Genomic DNA, 24,849 nt, shown 5'->3' on the forward strand with positions numbered 1-24,849 from the left:
GTTCCCAGCCATCCCAGATTTTTCCACTTTAAAGAAGAGGAGGGCTTCCCTGGTGGCGCAGTGGTTGAGAATCCGCCTGCCGATGCAGGGGACACGGGTTCGTGCCCCGGTCCGGGAGGATCCCGCATGTCGCGGAGCGGCTGGGCCCGTGAGCCATGGCCGCTGCGCCTGCGCATCCGGAGCCTGTGCTCCGCGACGGGAGAGGCCACAGCAGTGAGAGGCCCGCGTACCACAAAAAAAAAAAAATTAAAAAAAAAAAAAAAAAAAGAAGGGGAAACAGAGGGCCTGAGAAGAGAAGGGACTTGCCCCAAGTTCCAAGGACACTAGAGCAAAGTCCAAATGTGTTCATGCCCTCCTAACACCTTTACCAAGCACGGGACTAGGCACTGGGGCCATGAGGACAAGACACATGTCCTTACCTGGCGACCATTACAGTCTGATGACAATGTATGGGGGAGCAGGGGGTGGGGGCCGGAGAGGCAGCGGCCCCGCCCCAGCTTTAGCAGTGGCTGCTGCAGCCTCATAATAATGTGGCTAATATTTGTGGAGCCCGCGTTGACCACACGCCAGCCCCAGGCTGGACGTGATTTTCAACTTTTTATTTTAGCAGCTGAACCCTTTCTTCAAGAGAAACCTTATGTGGGACCCTCCAAAAATCAGACAGTACGAGGGGTGAGTGCTCTTGCCTATTAGCCTCTCCCATTTAACTCCCTGCAGGGGCTCTGGAGAAGCTTTCTCAGAGCCTGAGCTCTCCCCTGAGCACAGTTTAAAGACCACCCATGGGGGATAGGTTACAAGCAGAATTTCCGGGTCCATTTATGCTTATTTTACAGATGAGCAAACAGAGGCCCACAGGACGGAGGGATTCAGTGAGGGTCACCCACGGACTTACCACCACAACTGGCACACCAGCCAAAGTCCTCTGAATCTCAGGTCTGTGTCTATCTGTGACACCTCTTTTACTAGGAAGCAGGGGCCTTTTACTAACAGCTATAAAATACCATCTCTTCCAAGCCTTTCTTTTTTTTTTTTTCCTCTTTTGGCTGTGCCGTGCAGCTTCTGGGATCTTAGTTCTCCAACCAGGGATTGAACCCAGGCCCTTGGCAGCGAGAGCATGGAGTCCTGACCACTGTGCCGCCAGAGAGTTCCCCCAAGCCATCTTTTAAAGCCGAGCTTGCAGTGGGCTCTATTAACGTGGTGTTTTCACCTCCCTCCTGCCCTGTCTGTCCCCCACCTCCAGTTCTTCCACATCACTGACCATAGGAGAAAAATCTCACCTTAGAGAAACTGTCCCTGGGAGCCAAGTAGATGAGTGTGGCTTGAAGCTGACAGCTTCATAGTTTACCTTAGGGGTTCTCCGTTTCTCTCAGCTTATTTAATGCGATGCCTCATCACTGTGTAATAGTCACAGGACACTTGACATTAGAAAGGGCCTTTTAAATCCTTTGAAATAGGAGTTTTAAATTCATCGGCACCATGGAGTGTGTAAGCAGAACATTAACTTTCCTGTGTGCGCAAAGATGGAGACTTTTTCAGGAAATGTCATGATTGCATCCCTCAGGGTGGCATCTCTGGAGGTAGCCTGCTACCCAGCCCCATCCCTCCTCCAGCAGGCCCCATAGTTGCCACCTACACCTACACCTCTCTTCTTGCTCCTTCCCAGCTCCTTTCTTCCCCGGGTGGCTTTGACATGGATTCCTCTCTCCGCTGTTGCCTTGTACTGGCTAGTCCCTTCTCCAGCGTCTGTCCATGACTCTTTCTAAGGGTTTTAGTGCAAACCATCTAGGAAAAATGAGTCAACTGGCCAAGGTAACAAGCCTGGGAAGCTCCTAGGGTTCCAAACCTGTCCCAGCTGGTTCTGTCCCCCAACCCCTTCTTGTGTGAGTCATATGACCCAGAGGTGAATCTAAGGTTGTGTTTTCCAAACGTTGTTCCATGAGATTCCAGTTCCAGGAGCAGTTTCTCAGAGACATGGTTTCATGGTCCAAAGGACAGGGAAGTTCTGCTTGTACCCTCCCTGTCTTGGCGACTGACCTCCATTGTGGGAAAGCAGACCAAGAGTTTTGAGAAGTCAGGCAGAGTAGAGAGCCCTGTGCAGCTTGGTACAACCCAATACCTGTTTGAGCACCAGAAACGTGTTTTGCAGCCCATCTGAGAGATGCTAATTCGGAGGTGTGTCTGTGAGTTGATTCTGGAAGCCTCTGAGGCCTTCACTAGGGTCCTCTTGGCCCTGGGATGGAGACCACAGGGCCTCTCCAGGCTCCACTCAGGAAAATCCAAATTAGGTTATTCTCTGAGAGCCATCAGGAAGGGTTTTTTTTTTCATCTATACCAGAGCATTGTCAGCTGCTTGTGCTTTCTTTGGAAGTAAATAGAAATGAATCAAGCCGGTGGGGGGGCCATTTATGGTCTGAACATTGCATTCTTGGGGTCTGGTCAAAGGAAGACGTCAGACCAAGCTGAGCCATTCTTAGAGAAAAGGATGGCACTGGCCTTTTCTGTATTTGGGAAGCAAGTCCTTTCTTATCAAGCCAGCTGTCACACACTCGGATTTCTCCTACAAAGAGGCCCACACATGCACAAACTTATATGAATAACACGTATCTCTGCGCTCTTTCTGAAATGGAGGTTTTTTCTGGTAGCCTAGTCAACTTTGGTTTTTGTTTATTTTTAATTACTTTGTTTCAAATTAACAATTAATTCCAGCTTTTTGATTGATAAGTTGGTTATCTTTTCCTAGGTTTTGTTTCTCTCTACTCTGGAAAATTCCGTCAGTCGTTTCACAGATGAGCCACAGGTTTTGTTTGTGTTTGTTTCCACTGGGGTCTAAAACCACAAAATGCTGTGAGGAAGGTGATACTGATTGTATTAGTTTGCTACAGCTGCCATGACAAAGTACTACACACTGAGTGGCTTAAACAGCAGAGATTTTTGTCTCAACGTTCTGGAGGCTAGATGTCCAAGATCAAGGTATTGGTAGGGTTGGTTCCTTCCAAGGGCTGTGAGGGTCTGTTCCAGGCCTCTACTCCAGCTCCTGGTGGTTTGCTGGTAATCTTTGGTATTACTTGGCTTGAAGAAGCATCACCCCCATCTCTGCCTTCATCTTTACGTGGTGTTCTTCCTGTGTGCCTGTGTAAATTTCCCTTCTTTATAAGGACATCAGTCCTATTGGATCAGGGACCCCTCCTCTGGCATGACCTCATCCAAACTTAACTAATTACATCTGCAACAACCCTCTTTCCAAGTAGTGTCACATTCTTACTTGGAATGTGGTTTTGGGTTACTGAGGTACAGGGGGTTAGAACTTCAACATATGAATTTGGAGGGGACACAATTCCACCCATAACATCAACTCTACACATAATAACACATTTCGTTCTGCAGCATTTACAAAAGCTCGGAGCTACTGCCTCACCCTTTAGCCTGTCAGCCTCAGAAACCAAAGCTGAGAGCTCAGCTCACATAGGCTGCAGGACAGGTGGGAACTGGCTTAGACACAGAGATGCTAGCAGCTCCTGCAGCAAGCTGACACTGTCCATTTTCCAAGAGAAGAGCCCAGAATGTCCTCAAGGTGGTCTGATTGGACCACCAATGGCAGGTGAAAACTAGAATTGGGTTCATTTCAGTGAAAAACTTCCTGCTGTGTGCACAGCCCTGAGTCGGGCCCTCGGGAGAGTTGGGTGGAGCAAACGCAGGCCCTGCCCACGAGGAAGCCGCAGGAGGCAGACGTGCGAGCCGCGTGCAGAGGTGTGGGTGCAGTGCCGTGGCCGTGATGAACTTTGCTCAGAGAGGGGACACTGAGGCTTCACAGAGGATGTGATGTGTGAGCTGGGCTTGTCATGTTATCAGACAGTTTCAGCCAAGCTGGGGGACAGAAGGGCTTAGGACCCCGTCACGTCTCCCGGGTTAAGTGACAAGCAGTGTGGTGTAGTGGGGAGCGCTGGGGTCCGGTGACAAGGGTTCTGAGTCAAGCCCTAGGTCATCCCTCAGTTTCTTCATGGATAAAAAGGTGTTAGTTAAAAGATTCAATTTACAGGGTGTGGCATCAGGATTGAATGAGTTCTCAGGTGTGAAAGTGTCATGGTTATGGAAGTAGCAGAGACAGGATACAAACACAGGTGTTAGGTGTCATCTGTGCCACGGAGAATACGCAGCAGCCTTCTCTCGCAAGGAGAGCAGCTGGGAAGTGGCAGACCTGGACTCCCACCCCCTCGATCAATCACTTCCTCCCTCTGAGCCAGCTCCCTGGGGGGTGAAATGAGAGGTCTGGTCCGGACGATCTCCTTCTGGCCATGAAGTTAGGTGACTCTGTGGAAAGGTGCCTGATACAATGGCTAGAGCCTCGTGGGCTTGGAAAGCCAGCAGACTGGGGTTCAAATGGTGGTCCTGCCCCTTCTTGGTGGTGTGATCTGTGTGCGTCACTCAACCTCTCCAAGCTCAGTGTGCTCGTCTGCAAGACGGGGATAAATGCCTACCTCAGAGGTTAAATTGGAAATGTCCTTGGGAATTACTTAACGCACAGCTTGGCGTATGGTAGTAAAAGTTAACTATTACCGTCAGCTGCTTCTCGTGAGGATTGAATGAGATGTTGTAGGGGAAGGGCCTGCATGCTTAATTAACCATTGACACATCCCCTGCTTTTAAGATCAGCCTTGACAGAATTTTCAGCGTTCAAGTTTTCCATCAGGGTGGAGGGTTGTACAGAAAAGTTTCGAACTATTTGAAGAATAAAGTAGTTTTCAGGCACTCGTGAGCCATTTATAATCACCCATTACTTGTAACTAATGGCCATGCCAATTACAACAATTACAAGTCGTTAAATTGCATGCCCTCAGGACTTTTACCTTGCAAGGTTTATGAGCGAATTAGTCCAACCTAATACAGGATTCCAGTATAGTAATTATTATCCTGACAATTCATAAAACATGCCCAGGGCTCCATGTGAGTGATAAGCGTCTATTTGCTCTGAGAGCAAATCCAAGAAGGGTCTTTCTAAGAGTTTTCTCTTTCTGGTAGGTCATAGATCGGAACAGAAAGTTCTTCTACGATGTCATACAGACGAGAACTAGAGAAATACCGTGACCTGGATGAAGATGAAATCCTTGGAGCCCTAACAGAAGAAGAGCTGAGGACCCTGGAAAATGAGCTGGATGAGCTGGACCCTGATGTGAGTAGGCACTAAAGGGGACACGTTGTCACAGTTGCAAGGATAGCAGCCATTACCACCTCGGGGAGGGGTAGGCCGACTTCCTGAAGTACCACTTCGCCTTTCCCTCTATGACAATAACATTGGAGTAACATTGCCTTTGCAGGTGTGTGTGTGTGTGTGTGTGTGTGTGTGTGTGTGTGTGTGTGTGTGTGTGTGTGTGTGTTATATTAGTCAGGGTTCTCTAGAGAAACAGAACCATTAGGAGGTAGGAGATTATATATATATATAAATATATAAAGAAGTTTATTATAAGCAATTGACTCACATGATTATTGAGGTTGACAAGTTCCAAGATCTGCAGTTGGCAAGCTGGAGACCCAGGACAGCTGGGAGTGTAGTTCTAGCCTGAGTCCAAAGGCCTGGGAACCAAGAAAGCTGATGGTATAGTTTCAGTCGAATAACTGGCAGGCTCAAGACCCAGGAAGAGCCAGTGCTTTCAGTTCAAGTCCAAAGGCAAGAAAACAAACAAACAAACACAAAAGCAATTACCCAACTCAAAGTAATCAGGCAGAAGGAAATTCCCCCTTTGATGGTAGGAGGATCAGCTTTTTCGTTCTACATGTATTCAGACCTTCAACTGATTGGGTGGCCACCCACATTAGGGGAGGACAATCTGCTTTACTCAGTCTACCAATTCAAATGTTAATCTCATCTAGAAACCGCTCACAGACATACCCAGAATAATGTTTGTCTAAACATCTGGGCACCCCATGGCCCTGTCAAGTTGAGACATAAAATTAACCATCACAAGTCCACTCCTAGTCAACTTGGCACCCATACACATCTCCTTAAACCATACTTATCTCCAAATAAAGACAATAACAAGGTCATAATTCTGCCTAACATGATACAACTATCCTGTGTATAACCTGCCAGAAGAAGAGGTAAAGTCCTTGAGTAATGTTTACTTTTCTCCTTGATCTCCCATAATTTAATACTATGATGTAAAATTAACAATACTTAGATACCGCCATATAAAACCAATACATCTGTGTTTCAAGTTAAGAGAATAAGAGAGGGAAGAAGACAAAGATATTTACTTAATACACATACATAGACTCACACATACACAAACATGTTCATAAAAAAAATACAGAGGAAATACTCATGACAACACTGTCCTCGTTTCTCTAACTGGTCACGTGGTCATAGCTGGTATTTATAACTACCTTCTTCCACTGTCCATTCTGTACTTCCCTTGCCTTCAGCAACCATAGCCTCAGCTGGGTGTGGTTCTTTGCCTGGCGGCGTGAACCTAGTTCCGATGGGCCTGGGCCATTAGTAGTCCTGCCTGCATTGAGTTGTTATAGTTTTCCATTGACTCTAATCACAGGTCCTGGTAATACTAAGAAAGCCCTAAGGAATCTCCTGTATTGCAGACATACTCTTCTTTACCTCCCTTGTGGAGCAGCAGTCTGCTTTACCCTTGGTAACCAGGACCAATCACCCCAGCCAGTACAGAAACTTCCTCTCTGCCTATTCATTCAGAGGCATAAGGAGCCCAAAGTGGCAGTCTTAACCTCCAATCCAGTGGAATCACTGCTGTGTCTCCTAGTGGAAGCATTCCTCCCTTTGGAACTAACTAAGACCTTGAGGCCAGCAGAGCATCAGGTCACAGGAACAGGATGCACAACTTTTGCCAGTGGGTCACTAGGGGTACCACTGGTAATAGTGAGGGGTGCTACTCCCATTTTCTGGACCCGTGAATCCTGGCCGTGGGAGAAGAAGCGCCATATATTGGACTTTGATTCAGAGCATGTACAGGCTCCTAGAGACCCTTGCCCCAGTCCTACAGGGTATTACCACCTAGCTGTACTGCAGCTGAGTCTGCAAAAGCCAAGTCCACCATTCTATCAAGCCAGCTGCCATAGGATGGTGGGGAATATGTGTCAGGTAGCACATATAAGTGTGTTTAATACTCAGAATTTGCCTCTGCAGTGAGGTTACGGCATCACAAGGCAGGAGGCTCCCTGGTCATGTCTGTGGTTTGGCCAGTCACCATGGAGCTGTCAGCAGAGCTGAGGGAGGTGGCTATTTCAGGTACCCCGGCCAATGCCCAGCTCAGAGAAGGTAGAGAATGAATGTTACTGAATTAAGTGCATTTCCCATTTGATATATTTTTAAATTAAAAATGGAATATTTCATCCTTTTAAAAAAAACCTGTCACTGCTCAACCCTGGTCTAACAGTGATCCATACAAGAAAACACTACTTTACCATTTCACTAACCCTCAAGTAATTGCAGCTAGTGTAGAGGGAATGTAGGTTAGCAGGGAATATGCAGTGCTAGAGGTTAGGTGTCCCACGTGCAACCCTGGCCCTGTCTCTTACACTCATGTGACCTTGCACCAGTTGCTGTCCGTCCCTAAGCCTCAGTGTCCCAATCCATGAAATAATGGAGTTGGTTGGTCCCATTCAAAGCTAAGCTTCCTTGAGCTTATAACCCGGTCTTATCTCTGGGTTTGATTAAATGTCTTCTTTCTAGATAACCCAGAATCCTTGTTTAGGGGTGCTGGGTCCTAGGCCGCACAGAGTGACCAGCCCCTCCAGCAGTGTGTCCTCATCTTGCTATTCATGACCCCCGCTGCCCACCCCCGACCCCGCCAGGAGGAGACGGTCCCTGAGGTGAGGCTGCTGGGCTTGATTAGAAGGCAGCACCGGTGGGAGAGCCTTGGGTTCCTCCTTCCCTGCACCATCGCTTTCCATTAGCCTGGGTTTCCATAAAAACGAGTGATGTAGGGAAGAAACCATCAAGCTTCCAGCTTGATTGCTATAAAATTATTCTGTTCTAATTCTAACCTAGATCACCGTTGTATAGAATTGCAAGAGCAGATAGTTTTAAAATGTGAGAACTAAAGGAGGATGTACCTACTTCTAGTCAATGCGGTAAACATGACTCAGTTACCTGCCATGTACCGACCCCTGTGCGGCCACCAGCAGGGGAGCCTAGCGGGGATTCTGCCCTTCGGGCCCTCAGTCCAGTGGGGAGCAGGCATAATAAACCATGTCCTAAGTGGGAGCACACAGGGAGCTCAGGGAGAGGATTAATTCTTTTTGGTGGGAGGCTTCACAGAATAGGTGATACTGGAACTGGGTCCTGGATTTTTCAAAGTCAAGAATAAAAACGAAGCATTCTATGCTGAGTGAAGGTCACAAGCAAAGGCTCATGTACAGCAAGTAATTGGGGGTGGGGAGTTTAGGCGTGGTTTCTGTGGAGGGCTCACTGAGCCTGGAAGGGGGTTTGGGCTAGATATGGGGGCAGAGGGGTGCAAGGAAGACTAAAGAGTTTGGACTTTTCTCAGCAGACCCAGGGAGTCCCGAAGGCAGAGAGTCAGTGGACTTGCTGACTAAGGACAGATGGACTGGAGGAGATGCTGGGGAGATGGGTGAGAGGTGGAAGGGCTCCCATGGTAGTGAGAGAGATCTTTCCTGAAGATAAGGAAGGGCCCCTGCCCCTCTCCACAACCCTTCTGCCATCTTGCAGAATCTGTGCCATTTTCAGGGTGAAGCACAGATTCCCAGGAGCCCCGAGAGCCTGCTGCCTCTGGCCTTGGGGCTGTTGGAGTCGCCCTGAGCCCCTGGATGGGCGTGAGTTTAGATTAGGCTGTGGCTACAAATTGGGTAGGTGATGACAAGGGTCAGAGACAGGCAGCAGACCTGGGAGTGGGAAGTGGGCAGATGGAGGAGCCCTCTCAGAACCGAGAGTGGAGCCCCTAAGGACTGCTTGAGCCCCAGCTAGGAGCTCCATTTCACTTCTAAAGTGGCAAATGGCCCCACCCCTAATATCAGGGTATCTGGCCCTAGCCGCAGATTCCCAGGGCCTCTGTAACGTCACACAGCCAGCTGCCCTGAGCCCTTCTCACCGGTGATTAACAGGAAGGTATGCCTGTGAACACTGGAGGGCTGGAGAACCCAGTGAGGTGCAGAGAGCTGACTGATTTGCTCAGCATCACAGGACCAGGGCGCGGAGACTCAGATTTCAAACAGGCTCCAAAGCGTGGCACCTCCCGCTCTGGCAGGAGGAAGGTACAAGTGCACTTGAATTTCGGAGTAGGGTTGGGCAATCTGAGACCTGTGATCCTCGTAGCATTGTGGCTTCAAGTGGACATTTTCAAAGCCCCCTTTTTCTCTAAGTTCAAGAAAAAGAGAAGAGAAATCAGAGCAAGGATAGGAGATAACGGAGACCAGCGGGGTTTTTGTCCCCATCTAACAATTAGCCCTTCACTGAGATGTCTCTGTTACCTGATTTGCAAGTCAGGATGGGAGTTTTGAAAAGATCTAGTGGGGCTCCATTCTTTCTGAGAGCACAAACATTCCAGCTCGAGTTTCACCTGCCCTCAGCCCATGTTCTGAAATCACAGCACAGGGAGAGGTCAAAGGTATGCAGACCAGGAGAGGCCTCGGAGCCTCTGGCCGGGAGGGGACGCAGAGACCAGCAGGTGTCCAACCGGCCAACTTACGGAGCAGAAACTGAGCCCAGAGAGGGGAAGGAACTTGCTGTGGTCACAGACCCAAGCAGAACCAGCCCGGGCCCGCTGCCCTCTCTCTTATACCCTATACTCCTCCTGTTTTAATTCTGGTTTAACAAGTGCTTATGTGGCACTTTTTATCTGCAGACACTGTTCGAGGCACTTTGAAAATATTAATTCATTCAACCGTCATCCTAATCCTATGGTGCAGCAGGCACTGTTATCATGCCCATTTTACAGATGAGAAAACTGAGAGGTGAAGTAACTTGTCCAGGAAACTGAAATGAGGCAGTGGCAGAGCCATGACACGGCTCTAAAAGTTCACGTCTTAGCCACACCACTATACGGCTTCACTGGTGTCTACAGGAAGATAGTTTGAGCCACGGATGTGCTCTGGTTTTGTAGTTGGGGAAGGTGCTGTATGAAAAATTATCCCCTTTTCTTCCTAGAAACAGTCTGAGATGCAGAGGTCCTTATTCAATCTTGGCTCTGCTCCCAACTTTGGCAAGTGCTTTTCCCTCTTTGGATCTCAGTTTCCCTATCTGCAAAATGGACACAGTGGGCCTAGATGCCCTCTGACACCCCTTCCAGCTCTAACTGTCTCTGATTTTATGAGCGGTTCCTGGCAATCTTATGACCTGAATTCAGCTAACAGATAATGTTTCAGGGGGTTATGTTTTCAGTGATACAATTGTTAAGCCCCAGTGTCATGTGACACAGTAGAGTACACAGGGTTGGAAAGCTGCTTTGTTTGCAGCAGGGGATTCCAAACTTGTGCACAGTAAAAAAAAGTCCCCGAAACTTTCTCTCTCTTAGTCTGCGTCCTGGAAAAACTCAAGCTTATCATGAGATTGTTGCACTTGGACTCCCATGGGAGAGGAATGCTCCATGTGCTAAAAGTATCTGCTGTTGACTGATTCCCCAAGGGGATCTGCCCTTTCTTGTCTCTCTGGAGTTAAGTGGATGCTGCTGTGAAGCTGAGCCAGCTCCTCAGTTCAGATTGCCTTTGTACCAGGCAACAGGGAAAACGGGCAATGTACAGCGATGTTTGAGAATGACAAGTCACACTGTGACTTGGGCAGGGTACAGTGTGTGAGCTCTTATAGCATCAATAGGTAGTTGACATTTACTTGGACAAAGCCCTGCATGGATTGGATTATCTTCTTTAGTCCTCTGAGAGGTTTGGTTATCAGCTCCATTTTAAAGATGGGGAAACTGAGGCTTAGAGGGATGAAGTAGCCTGCCCAGGAGCTGGGATTCCAGCCCAGAGAGTCAGACCCAGTAGCCTGTGCTGTTAACTACCACCTCCTGTGAGTGTGTGTGGGAGGGCCTGGAAGGCAACTTGGAGAACAAAGTTGGGGAATTACCAGCAAATTACTTTTTTTCTAATTCAGTTTCTCTTGAAGTTGTTATGTTATTTTCACCATAAACATAAATCTTAAAAAAAGAAAGAAACCACCAGCACAAAGAATTTCACTATAAATGTTACTTGTTAATGAGGCTTTGAGGAAAAGGAGTAATATTTTTTAGTGTCTCAGTAAAAGGGTCAAAATATTTACACAAGAGAAGATGGTAGAGATAACCCCAAACTTACAAAGAAATTGGGTCTTACAAGTTGATTTTGAAATCTGCTATTGGGAGTCTGTGACACATTACAACTATAGAAACAACAATGGAAAACAACAGCCCCCTGCAAGGCCTGAAATAATAATAATAATAATTTAAAAACTACAGTTATTTCTCTGTTGAGGTCGTCTTACATGCCAGGTACTATGCTGTTTTATGGGCATCATCTCAAAAAATCTCCACGAGGATCCTATGAGACTGGTCCTCACAGGTTGGGGTTGAAATCATTTTAAGAAAAGGAAATGGATGCCCAGAATCTCATAGCTAGTAGGTGATAGACTGAATTCAGGTAGACCTGTCTCCCTCAGCCCAAAATGTGTCAAAAGTTCTGAGACCAGGGGACCATGAACTGCAGGGAGAAATGATGGAGGAGAAAACCTAGGACTCTAGAATCTCAGAGTTAGAGAAACACTTAGACATGATCTAAGCCCCACCCTTATCCCTGTATATACAAACATGGATCAGATAAATAATCCCTGATTTACGGAGTCCCTCCTACACACATGTCATTCACTCAGTGCTATATGTATTTCATCAAATCCTCATACCAACCCTTTGAGGTAAGCAATACTATCCCCACTTTAGTGATGAAAAATCAATACAACAACAACAACAAAAACCCCCTGAAACCCAGAGAAGGGAAGGGACTTGTTCAAGGTCACACAGCAAGTAAGCCACAGCACCAGGACAAAATCCTGGGACTTCCTGTCACACTTCATGGCTTCCCACCAGACTCCACAAAATCATAAAATCCTCCATATTCATGGCCCAAATGGTATCCTATGAACCAGAGGATGCTCTTGGCTGTTCAGGAAGCAGCCACGTTTGGTCCACAGGGCTGTGGTTCTCCCTTGTAGCACAAACCAGCAGATTCATAAGCCCAGGACAGAAGTAAACAGTTGAAATGGAAAGAAATAAATCTCTGCTCTAAAAATAGGCACACATCTTTAGAAACACTGCCGGCAGTGCACAGAGCCAAGGATGGGCCTGGTGGGGTGAGGGCAAGCGAGGCCAGGTGTCAGTGTGTCCCCATCTCACCATCTGTCTTCTGGCCCCGTTACCACCTCTCCACCCCACTCCCTTTCCCAAGACTGGCCTCCAGCCTCCCCAGAATGCCCTCCTCCCCGCCCTGCCATCCTCTGCTCCCTGCCTCTGCTGCTGGGGGACCTCTTGGATCTGGAGCCCTTCATTCTCAAGTCAGAATCCTCCCATTTCTCGAGGCCCAACCTCCCCACCCCTCCCTTGGGAAGCCTTCCTGACCCTCCCCCCACAAGCCCCCAGCACAGCACCTGCCCTACTAAAGACACTGAGCAGTTTCCTTTTTGACTTTGACATTTTTAATAGGAAATATGTTAAATATATAATAGAGTACAGAATACACCCATGTTTCCACTATCCAAACTTAACAAATGTAAAAATGTTGACTTACTTGATTCAGATCACCCTTAAAAAGAAAAAAAACAAAATTACCATAAAGTTTTAACCCTGTCTTCCCACCCGCCCCCCAGTTTCTTCCCCATCTCTTCCACTGCCACACCTTCTACCTGAGAGGCAGCAAACCAGCACCCACAACATCAGGTAGGTAATATAACTAAGGGAGGAAGATGGGCCAATTTTCGTGAGGCACGTGGCCATCTTGCGTCATCTTTTACTTTTCCACTCTTGAAAGAGATGTGGACATAAGAAAGTTTTCACTTACCACTTTACCTTCCAAGAAGAAAAGCAACAACAGAGCCAGTGATAAATGTTAACTGTTTCTTGGCGTCTGTGTCAGAGACAGGAGGGAGTGGTGGGGACTGAGGCAAATGGGAGAGTTTGTGTTTGACTAAAGGGCACTTGCTGTTCCACTCCGCCAATTGTTGCCCAATATTGCCACGTCATTTAGTTTTTCAAGAGAGGCTAGAGGGCTTCCCTGGTGGCAGAGTGGTTGAGAATCCACCTTCCACTCAGGGGACTTGGGTTCGAGCCCTGGCCCCGGAAGATCCCACGTGCCACGGAGCAACTAAGCCCGTGTGCCACAACTATTGAGCCTGCGCTCTAGAGCCCGTGAGCCACAACTACTGAGCCTCGTGCCACAACTACTGAAGCCTGTGAGCCTAGAGCCTGTGCTCTGCAACAAGAGAAGCCACCGCAATGAGAAACCCGTACACCACAGCGAAGAATAGCCCCCGCTCACCGCAACTAGAGGAAGCCCGTGCACAGCAACAAAGACCCAGTGTAGCCAAAAATAAATAAATAAAATAATTTATTTACAAAAATTTTTTAAAGGAGAGCCTGGAAATCTGAATTTTTATATGCAAGTTTCCTATTTGAAAATGTTGGCAGCTCATTCAAATGTACAGACAAAACCAAGTTTTGGCATTTGATGAGGCTATAGGTCTCCCTGTTTCCAATTCTGACTCTGTTCACATGACAGATTTTTAGATAGATAGATAGATGAAAAGTACCTAGCCCAGTGTGTGGCACATAATAGCTGTTTAATAAATGTTTGTTGAACCTGAATATATGATTTTCCCACTAGAATCTAGGGTTCTTGCAATTAAGAGCCACACTGTAGCACCACAGGTATAGGGAAGCCAGGTACAGTTGTGCAAGTTTTGCACTGCACAACTCCAGCAACCACTGTTCACAGAAACCAGACAACATATAATGCCCTTGGAGTTTTGCCAGTGCCCAACTTGCACAACCAGATGCAGCTGTCCTGACAGAGTCTCCCCATAATGCAGTGTCTGTTCAGTTGAATGAAAGTGAGCAATTATGCCCTATTGTGGTAAAACTGATTGTCATAATCTGTTTTTAATATAGAGTTCAAGGCTTTATTCTGAGGTTTCAAGCTAAAGGAGATCTTGACCATTTTACAGAAAGGGAATTCGAAGTCAGAGAGCACTAGTGCCCTGTTTGTGGCCTCAAAGCCCTGGGATGAGAACCCAGGCTGTCAGTTAGAATGCAGTTTAGCTGTAAGTAATAGAGATTCCAAATAACATGATGTAAGCAGTAGTTTATTCATCTCATAAAAGTCCAGAGGTGGGCAGTCTAGGGCAGGTAGGGAGCTTAGCTCCCCAAATGTCCCAGAGTCCCAGGTTCCATTCAGCTCACGTCCTTGCCATCACTAAGGTGTAGCCCCCATCCTCATGATCCAAGGTGGTGGCCAGGATAGCTGCATTCCAGGCATTAGAATAGAAGAAAAGGGGTAGGGGTTGGAGGAAAGGAGAAAAGCCATTTTTCAAGTACCTTTTAAGGAAAGTTACTGGAAGTTGCCACTGGACACTTCTCATACCATGACCCAACCTAGCTGCAAGGGAGCCTGGAAAAAGTAGTTCTTAATCTAAGCGGCCATGTGCTCAGCTAAGGGTGGAGTGCTTTCATTACTGGAGAAGGGGAGATATGATATTGGTGACAATTTGAAGTCTGTCACTATGGATTTGCCAGTCTGATGGCCTGATGTTCTGCTCTGCCAAAAGTTCTGAGGAGGAATGAGAGGAGTTGATAGGAATTTAAATCCAGACCCCCAAGGGAAACATTACAAAGGTCTTACTCTCTAGCTTGGCATTTTCCAAAATCTCTATCAGTAAACTCTGGTTCCATGGTGGGCACCCGCACTCTAGCACCCTTCATAAGGCATCCCCTTCCCCAGACCTGCTTGGGGCAGCAGCTGGGTGCCCAGCAAACAGCTCAGGGCAGCAGGTGTGATGCTGACTTGAAGGGTGTCCAAGAAATACCATCTTTTCCCTGCTGAATCACACAGTGCTGTGTGATTCAGGACAATTCAGAACACATTAGTGCTATGTGCTTGGTGCTGGAGATTCAGGGACAACTAGGATACATCCCAGCTGGCCTTTGAGGGGCATTCAGTCTCCTTGGGGAGAGGGATACGGCATAAATGTGCTCCAAGACAAATTAGAAGGAACATTATATAAGAATTGGGAAGATGCCTCAGAGTGCTTGGAAAGAGAATCACCAGATCAGTGCGAGGAGCACAGCAAAGGCTGGACAGAGTGCCCAAGGGAGGGGCTTTGAAGGGTGAACGCAGGGAGGGGAGGAGGGGTGGAATTCCAGGCAGAAAGCACAGCCTGAGCAATGCCCTGGCAGGGTGAGGGTGTGGGGCACGGCTGCGGAATGCGGAGCAGCCTGGAGTGTCTGGAACATGGAATACTTGAAGATGAGAAGATCGGGACGCTGGAGTAGGTTGAGGTCAAATAACGAAAAGCCTTCCGTGTCTGGCTGATGAATTTAGTCATGATTCTGTGGGTTAGTAGAGGTGCTGAGCATTTGTGAGTGTGTTGGCGAGTGACCCGGTCAGATGCGCCAGTTGGTGCGGTCCGTCTGGCTGATAGAAGGGGAAGGGAGTGCAGATGGAGAGGCCCGGGGCAGGGAGGCCAGCCTTAGGCTACTCTGATGGTCCCAGCAAGAGACAGCACAGCTTGAACTAGGCCGGTTCCCATCTGATGGAGTCGTTTCCAAACCCTGCAGCCTCAGACTCCTTCCCCTGGCGAGCCACACCCCCTCATCCTGCCAAGCCTCTGTCTCCGCGGTGCTATCCCCCTGTAACATCCCTCTCCTCTCTTCTCTTACCCCGGCTGTCCTGCCTAGTGCCCTGGGACTCACTCAGCTCAGGAGCCCCCGCCTCCAGGAAGCCCGGGTAGAGTAAGCTGCTCACACTTGGGTGTGTCTCCCTCTCTTGGGCCCCCGTGGAGCGCGATCACTCATTCCGTTGTCTCAGGGTGCCGCGCACAGCAGGGAATGTGGAACATTTTCCTTGTACATGAGGCAGAAAAGGAGGATTAGGAGAACGCCAGGAAGGGAATGTTTGGCCTCACCTTGTGCCATGAACAGCAGAGAGACACAAAGTGTGCTGTTGTGAGCCATAGGTTCCACCACAAACAACTACTGGGCTTGGGCTACAAGGGTGCCTTTGGATGTCAGCACGAAATGCCCTATAAAGCTGTCCGGGGGATGTGCTAGCTCCTGGGCTTCACCAGTGCTGCAGCAGGGTCATGGTGGCTGAGCGAAAGGCCTGGCTCTTTCTGGAGAGAACAAGAAGAGAGGAGGAGGTCCAGAGTGCGTTGGGCGGGTGGATGGGTGGGGAGTGTATGGAGAGAGGGGGTTTATTAGAGGTCTGGACCCACTTGTCCCGTCTGTGACCGAAGCACGAGTGCTGTGCTCTCAGGCTAGGTTCTGCCATGCGTGACAAGAAAGCTCTGCCGAAGCCCCACTGAGTGACCTCTAGTGGGATCTGGAAGCTGCTGGTGAACGGGGCAGAGGCTGGGCGCTCCGTCTCCTGACGGGCCCCGAGGCAATGGAGGGCCACGCTTTACACAGGGGAATCAGACCTGGCAGATAATTGGAAAATAAAAGCCCTCAAGGCCACTTGAAAAAAAGCATTGGGGTCAAATGCCTTGTAAAAGGTAACTGGATGGCTGACTGGCCTGTTCAATGTTCAGGCTGCTGCTGTGGTGGACGGGGGAAAGGGCGGGAGTCTGGGGCAGGCTGAGGTCGTTTGAAGCAGGAGGGAGAGAGAAATTTACCTCCGAAATTTCTCAGTGGGAATTCTGAGAAATCTACCGCCTGGGTTTCACTCTTACCCATGACAGTAACTCCATGTCTCCGTGCCTTAGTTTCTCCACCTGTGAACGGAGACCAGTGTGATAAAGAGGCGCACTCCGGAGAGGGAACCTGGTTCTCACACGGGGCCACATCTGGTTCCCAGGATCCGTTCTTAGAGGAAGGCAGCCGGCTGAGATGGAAAGCTTTCTGGGGCTTGGGATTCAGGAGCCTGGGCTCTCGGTCCACGTGTGACCTCAGGCAAGGCCCACGCCCTCCCCGACCCTCGCTGCCAATACCCGATAAAGAGCGCGGTCCACCCTCTTCTAGGGGGCTCTGTATGGTTCAGTCACAGAACAGAAACCCAGGACTCCTGGAGCCCAGCCCAAGGTGGGGGACACATTGTACATTCCCTTGTTCTTAGACATAGCTGATTTATGGGGGAAAGTGATAAAATTCCTTGTTTTTTGTCACTGTGAAGAACCAGGTTAAAGGACATTGTATATATGCTAAGCCACCAGTCTGAAGACAGTCACACTGATCCTTGAGAAGCTGATTATGTGCAGTGTCACCTATATATCAGCTCAGGCTTCCTGGCTGTGTGGCTAACAAGCTGTGTGACTTTGGGCAAGTGACTTCAGTTTCCCTTGCCTCAGTTTCCCCAACTGAAAATGAAAGAATTGGCCCAGAGGTTGTCTCAGGGCTTTGCAGCTCTGAGCTGCCAGGAGTCTGTGATCCTTTTAATACATTGTATGTGTATGTGTATGTGTATGTGTATGTGTGTGTATGTGTTGCTTGTGTGTGCACTTCTAACCCAGCCCACAGTTGTTCTAGCCATAATGGAGTCTCTCATAGCCCCAGCTATCTATAATTAGATAATTATAATGATAATTGTGCAGATGCTTAATATTTGGCCTTTACTTCACCTGTTTGCAGGGTGTTAGAGCTCCTAACAACGCAGTTGAGGATTTGTCAGTTTCCATTGTCCTGTGGGCAGCTGGACTTCAGAGCTTGGGTGAGAAAATTAGACTAAGATGTTAACCTGTCAGGCTGCACATCTGAGTTTTAATTTTACAACATTAAAAGGAAGTCACCATTTAAAAAACCACAAGTGGGGAACTACAGGAAGAGATTGCCTAGTTTTTCCCTCTGTGATTATTTCCAAGAACATATTAAACTTTTGATTCGTTTTTAATTTTTTTTAAAAACCTCTAAATTAAAAACCCATGTATACACCTCTTTCTTCCTCTGGCCCAGAGCCTGAAAGGAGCAAGGCATTCAATAATCATGTGTGGAATAAATGAATGAATATCTTGACTTGCTCTACCTGGAATTTTAGTCTGATAGGAACCTCAGATCAGAGGTAGCAAAGTGGCAGCCCATGGACTGAGACTGGCCTGCATCTGTGTTTTATTTGGTCTGAACATTGTTCTTAAAATATGTGGATTGGGCTTCCCTGATGGCGCAGTGGTTGAGAGTCCGCCTGCCGATGCAGGGGACACGGGTTTGTGCCCCGGTCCGGGAGGATCCCACATGCCGTGGAGCGGCTGGGCCCGTGAGCCATGGCCGCTGAGCCTGCGCGTCCGGAGCCTGTGCTCTGCAACGGGAGAGGCCACAACAGTGAGAGGCCCACGTACAGAAAAAAAAAAAAAAAAAGAAAAGAAAAAAATATTTGGATCATGTGTCAATATTTAAAAATCAAGAGCTTTCACATAAAGTTGAGCAGATCTAAAAACACCACCCATGTTCTTACATGGCAATAATTAGCTGGAGCAGAGTAGTGTGGAGGCATTGAAAGCTCCAGTGTGCCACAGTCCTCCCCACTCCCAAGCATATAACAACTATAATTTTATATTTAGGCTAAGGTCAGAGAGTGTCTAGAAATTTTTCCTCCTTAAAACTAACACTAACTTTCCTGTCAGGCGATAATAAGGAGATCGCCCAGGTATTAGTCACTGCCCTCCTCACACAAGTAAATTTCCAATGGTAAGTAAGGACCTGAAGGCATGCTCCAAGTCATATATATTGTACCAAAGCTGTCTCCTAAAGCAAATCTCACCCGTAACCCACCGGTCTTTGGAGTGAAGATGTACATGTGATGTGTGTGTGTAAATACAGATTCCCCTCATGCAGAAGCGATATCTGTCTTGGAGGAGCAGACTGATGCTTTGAACTAAATATAAAGAAAGCATGTGCCCAGCAAATTTACCCTGTGCAGGCATTAAGATTAGGAGAATGAGACTTAAGTGCCTTAAAGTTTAGATGGTTCCAATTACCAGCAGCCATCATGGACGTATACAACCTTTACAGGAATGTAGAGGCTAGTTATTGACTATTCTTTGCTCTTCAGTAAAGTGGACCCCACTTTAGGACCAGATTAACCTTAAAAACTAAAGCAATACATTGTTTTCCACACGTGCTATAATTGAGACTTTTCTCTCGTTTTACTCTGCTTCCCCCATTTACCTTCTGTCTCCTCAGTTATTCCAAATTAGAGAGCCCTTGGTGGGGTCCTGGTCTTAGCACACTGCCTGGACACATAATAGTCACTCCATGGATGTTTGTTGAACGAATAAGAAATGAAGGAATGAAAGATACATTTCTACACATACATGTTCAACAAATACTCTCCTGGTCGAAGGTGACAACAAAATGGTCCTGGGAACTCTTTCCTCACCAATTGGGTAGGCTGTGTCCTGAGGGTCAGTTTTAGGTTCTAGTAGTCATCCAAGGCAGCATTTTCTTATGCATTTAACTGCTCCATGACAAATTTACATAATATGGCACCTTACTCTGTAAAACAAGACACCATATTAAATCTGGCCAGCTCTAGCCTGCCCAATCTCAGCATCATTTTTGGCTACTGACACACGAAGAGCCTGTGTTCTCAGCATTCCATGGGCATTTAATTTGTTGCATTGGCCATTTTTAAAATTTTCCCCTCAATAACATAGTCCTTTTTTAAAATTTATTTACTTTTAATTTCTTTATTTTTGGCTGCATTGGGTCTTCATTGCTGCTCGCGGGCTTTCTCTAGTTGCGGCGAGCAGGGGCCACTCTTCATTGTGGTGCGCCGGCTTCTCATTGTGGTGTCCTCTCTTGTTGCAGAGCACGGGCTCTAGGTGCACGGGCCTCAGCAGTTGCAGCATGTGGGCTCAGTAGTTGTGGCTCGCAGGCTCTAGAGCACAGGCTCAGTAGTTGTGGCACATGGGCTCAGTTGCTCCGTGGCATGTGGGATCCTCCTGGATCAGGGCTTGAACCCGTGTCCCCTGCATTGGCAGGCAGACTCCCAACCACCGCGCCACCAGGGAAGCCCCATAGTCCATTTTTAATAATGCCATTTTTGAGATATAAAATTCATAAAATTCACCCATTTAAAGTATATAATTCAATGTTTCTTAGTATATTCACAGAGTTATATGACAATCACCATAGTCAATTTTAGAACATTTTCATCACCTCAAAAAGAAACCTGTTCCCATTAGCTGTCACTCCGCATTTCTCACCTTCCTCCTCAGCTCTAGGCAACCATTAATCTACTTTCTGTCTCTACAGATCTGACTGTCCTCTGGACATATCATATAAATGGAATGAGACACTGTGTAGTCCTTTGTGACTGGCTTCTTTCACTTAGCATGATGTTTTCAAGGTTTCATCTATGATGTAGCACACACCAGTACTTCATTTCTTTTTGTTGTCAAATAGTATTCTGTTGTATGGATATACCACACTTTATTTATCCATTTGTCACTTGATAGACATTTGAGTTGTTTCCACATTTGGGCTATTATGACTATGAACATTCATGTATAAGTTTTTGTGTGAACATATTCTTTTATTTCTCTTGGGTATATACCTAGGAGTGGAATTGCTGTCTCATATGATAACTCTTTTAATCTTTTGAGAAACTGCCAGCCTGTTTTCCAAAGGGGCTGCACCATTTTACATTCTCATCAGCAGTGTATGAGTGTTTCAGTGTCTCCACATTCTCACCAACACTTGTTTTTACTCGTCTTTTTTATTATAGTCATCCTAATGGGTGTGAAGTAGTATCTCACCCTGGGTTTGATTTGTGTTTCCTTGATGGTTAATGATGTTGAGCAGCTTTTCATGTGCTTACTGGCCATTTTTATATCTTCTTTGGAGAAATGTCTATTCAGATCCATTGCCCATTTTTATATTCTGTTATTTGTCTTATATTTTGAGTTTAGGAGATCTTTAAGTATTCTGCATACTCGATCCTTCTCAGATATATGATTTGCAAAAACTTTCTCCCAAACTGTGGGTTGTCTTTTTACTTCACAGTTTCCTTTGAAGCACAAACATTTTCAATTTTGCTGAAGTCCAATTTATTTATTTTTTTCTTTTGTTGCTTATTGTTTTAGTATCATATCTAAAACCATTGCTTAATCCAGGTCACAGAGATTTATGCCTATGTTTTCTTCCAAAAGTTTTATAGTTTTAGCTCTTACATTTAGGTCTTTGATTTATTTTGAGTTAATTCTTGTATATCATGTGAGTTCATATGCTGTTTTTGAAAATAAGTTAAAATGATAAATAATCATGAGTTTAAAAAATATACAACTGTCTGGTTTTAATTGAAAATCACATTGTAGTTCACTAAACGCACCATATGATGGAATGAAAATAAACTAATGAGGCTGAAACTCTCAGTATTTACTTTAAAAACGCAATAAGCTAAGAATTGTTAGAAAAGGCCTTTCGCGTTTTTGTTTTTTAAAAGTCAACTGCTTTCAATGAAGATAAATGAAACAATATTTTAACATGCCATCTAAGTAATATTTTAAAAATACATTAAAAACATCTTCACTCCCCTACTAGAATGATATGGGCTTCAGTTTTAACACTGAAATGGTTCTCAATCAGGGGCGATTTTGCTCCCCTACCGGGGATATCTGGCGATATTTGGAGACATTTTGGCTGTCACAACTTAGAAGGGGGGTGGTGCTACCAGCATCCGTTAGACAGAGGAGAGAGATGCTGCTAACCAGCCAGGAGTGCATAGAACAAGCCGCATGACAAGGAATCATCCAGCCCCCAATACCTCTCGTGCTGACGTTGAAAACCCTACTTTTCCCCCACCCCAGTTTTATTGAGATATAATTGGCATACAGCACGGTGGAAGTTTAAGGTGTACAGCATAAAGACTTGACTTACATACATCATGAAATGATTACCAGTTTAGTGAACATCCATTATCTCATGTAGATACAAAAAAAGAAAAAGAAAAAAATGTGAAAAACCCTACTTTGAATCAGTGGCCTCTATCAGATGTATTCAAAACGAGATGTGAGTTTGCAAACCCTTTTCCCCTCAGTTACAACCTCATGGGTTTCTCCCATCACAATATTGAGCCTTTCAGAAGTCAGAATGTGCGCCAGCACCTCACCGCCATCAAAATCCTTTATGGTGACAAAAATCTCTCAGGTCTTACCTGTGGGGATCATTGGGAAAACACTTACTTTCCATGCTTAATTCATTTTACATTTGTATGTGTTCCTTTTTTGAATTTTAAGATATATTGGGATAACACATCCCCTGTCCAACTTACATATTTGGGTAACCAACCTCCTGGTATAAGGTATTTTATCTGATTTTAGAACAGCAACAATAGTCAATGATAATTTGTGTGCTCACTGTATCAGGCACTGTGCTAAGCACTCTTCTGCACTATCTAACTTACTTTTCTCAACAATTCTGAGAGAGTGACTATTATTATTCACATTTTACACCCAGAGAAACAGAGAAACGGTGAGATTTGCCCAAGATCATGTTGCTGGAGACATCATTACTCCAAGTCAGGGCTTAAGCCTGTGACACGCTGGCGTGTCACAAAGAATTTGAATACTTATTATGGGTAATCACAGGCGGACATTTGCCGACATTTAGGCTGTGCCCTCACTCAACTGGGCTACAGGAGATGTACTTTCACTGAATGGACACACACTAGTAGCCACAGGAAATCCTCTCTCACCTGGGACATACCCGTGGAAATGTGGCTCATCTGTGGACCATAAGCCATCCTTCATATCACGGTGGACAGTGTCTGAGGACTGCTGCTTAAGGAAAACTAGGGTATCTGTGGCACCACGTGTGTTCTTGACACTCATCCACAGATCAGTCAAGGCTTGATTTTCTACCTGTTGGCCATCCTCTCAAAATGTGCTCCAACTCCCAAATGTCCCTCCTGACTTGTGGCCTAAATCCATTTGCACATACACCAGCCCCACTCTCTGAGCCCCTGTGTGGGTACTGATCAGTGTGCTGGGCCCTACTCAACTCAGCTCTCCCAGAGTTGGGTTCACACTCCAGTCTCCTGATCTTGCACCCACCACTCTTAGTGGAACAGCACAGTGGTAAATGATCCTGTAAAAAGAACAAAAAACAAATCATACTGCAGTCAAACAGTAGTATTTCCCTCCCAAGCTTTGTCCTTCTATGTGCCAGGCACAGAGCTCTCTTCATATAGCTGATAGCATTCCCCTCTCAGAGGGGGCTTTTAGGGAATGATTTGAAATGTGAGTGAGTGGGTGAAGATATGCATTTTGCTGGTACAAAGATTGGAGACGGAACGGCTCTCCAATTTAGCCATTTTGGGGGTGCAGCAAGAAGTGAGGTGAGATCCTGCTCACATCAGCCTTCCCAATATTCTCCTGACCTCCCCGAATGAAAGGGAGTGGGGAGAGAGCAATGATCTAACTAGAAGATTGCCCTCTTCCCCCAAATCTGAAGAAGGACCCTGGTTTGGGTTCTAGATTTGGGCAAATCTTTCTTTGCTCTGGGCCTCAGTTTCCTCTTGAAGGGAGCATGTGTACACTGGATGATCTCTAAGCATCCTGGCAACCGTAAACTTCTTTGGATCTCTACGATACTGAGTTAAAATGAAGCCCTTCTGATTCAAATCCACCCTGATTAGGAATCTGCTTTAATAGTGAGCCCACACCTAGAAGCCTGCCCATGTTTGAAGAAGAGAACACGGTGATTGGTTGATGCTATCTTTCTTGAGAGACCCATCTCCACGGGCAACGTTCAAAATATTTAACAGCCAGCATGCATGAGCTCGACATTCAGGAGGGTAGAAAGCAGCTGGTAGGGCCAACCAGGGCTGCAGCCTGACAGCATGCCTGGCCCTTCTTGCAGTCCTGCCCAGCTTTCTCTGCTTGTTTTTTGGGTCTGCCTCTTCCTGCCTGATTCTGCATCCAGGGCCCTAACTCAAACCCCCCGGGCTGCTTCTCTCCCCAACCACTCTCTACACAATGGCCGTAAATACCCTCATGCATCCAAACACCAACTTGATCCTATTTCTCCCTCAGCAGATGCTCTCGGAGCCCTCCGCTGTGCTCAGCCCCTGGTCAGCTGACCCCTCACCCTCTTGCCTTTAAAAAAAATGTTAGAGGCTGGGAAACAGGTATGGTTAAGAGACCTGAGTCCTAGCCTAGGTCTGCCCCTGTCTTCCAGTGACCTTGGGCAAGCCTCTGCCCCTCCCATGTGGTTAGTTTCCTTACATGTAAACGAGCAACTTAGATTGAGCTCCCCGTTTTTCAGTTTGATGAGTTTCTGGAGGAATGCAAGTCTTCAGCAGCTGACTGCTCTCTCTCTTTCTCTCTCTCTCTCTCTCTCTGTGCACCTGCCCCGCAACTGCCACTGTAGAATGCACTGCTGCCTGCGGGCCTGAGGCAGAAGGATCAGACCACCAAGGCGCCCACGGGCCCCTTTAAAAGGGAGGAGCTCTTGGATCACTTGGAAAAGCAAGCAAAGGAGTTTAAGGACCGAGAAGATCTGGTCCCCTACACAGGGGAGAAGCGAGGTACTGAACAATGTTGAACTTTTGAGTACGTCATTCCCCATGATCATTGAATGCCAGCTGTATGCCAGGCCCCGTGTTGCGCCAGATGTGACTGGGCCTCCTTGCCCTCATCCCTGCCTGGCCCAAAGTCACAAACCCAACTCCAAAAGCATCGGCACATGGGAGTGAAGATTTAGT

General features: G+C 46.8%; 2 protein-coding genes across 6 annotated transcripts in view; both read left to right on the forward strand.

Moving 5' to 3' along the window:
* The window catches only part of TMOD1 (tropomodulin 1), an 81,945-nt gene that overhangs the window by 16,679 nt on the left and 40,417 nt on the right, over positions 1-24,849 (forward strand). For all 5 annotated transcript variants that reach the window (XM_067039754.1, XM_067039752.1, XM_059073269.2 and 2 more), the window contains exons 2-3: positions 5,017-5,167; positions 24,516-24,672. In XM_067039754.1, coding sequence (XP_066895855.1) covers positions 5,048-5,167; positions 24,516-24,672 — 277 coding nt within the window. In that variant the 5' untranslated portion in view covers positions 5,017-5,047. The remainder of the gene's footprint in view (positions 1-5,016; positions 5,168-24,515; positions 24,673-24,849) is intronic.
* Positions 1-24,849, forward strand: part of NCBP1 (nuclear cap binding protein subunit 1) — a 133,802-nt gene that overhangs the window by 403 nt on the left and 108,550 nt on the right. The window lies entirely within an intron of this gene.

Source organism: Kogia breviceps, chromosome 8, assembly GCF_026419965.1.
Source record: "Kogia breviceps isolate mKogBre1 chromosome 8, mKogBre1 haplotype 1, whole genome shotgun sequence".
NCBI lineage: Eukaryota > Metazoa > Chordata > Mammalia > Artiodactyla > Physeteridae > Kogia > Kogia breviceps.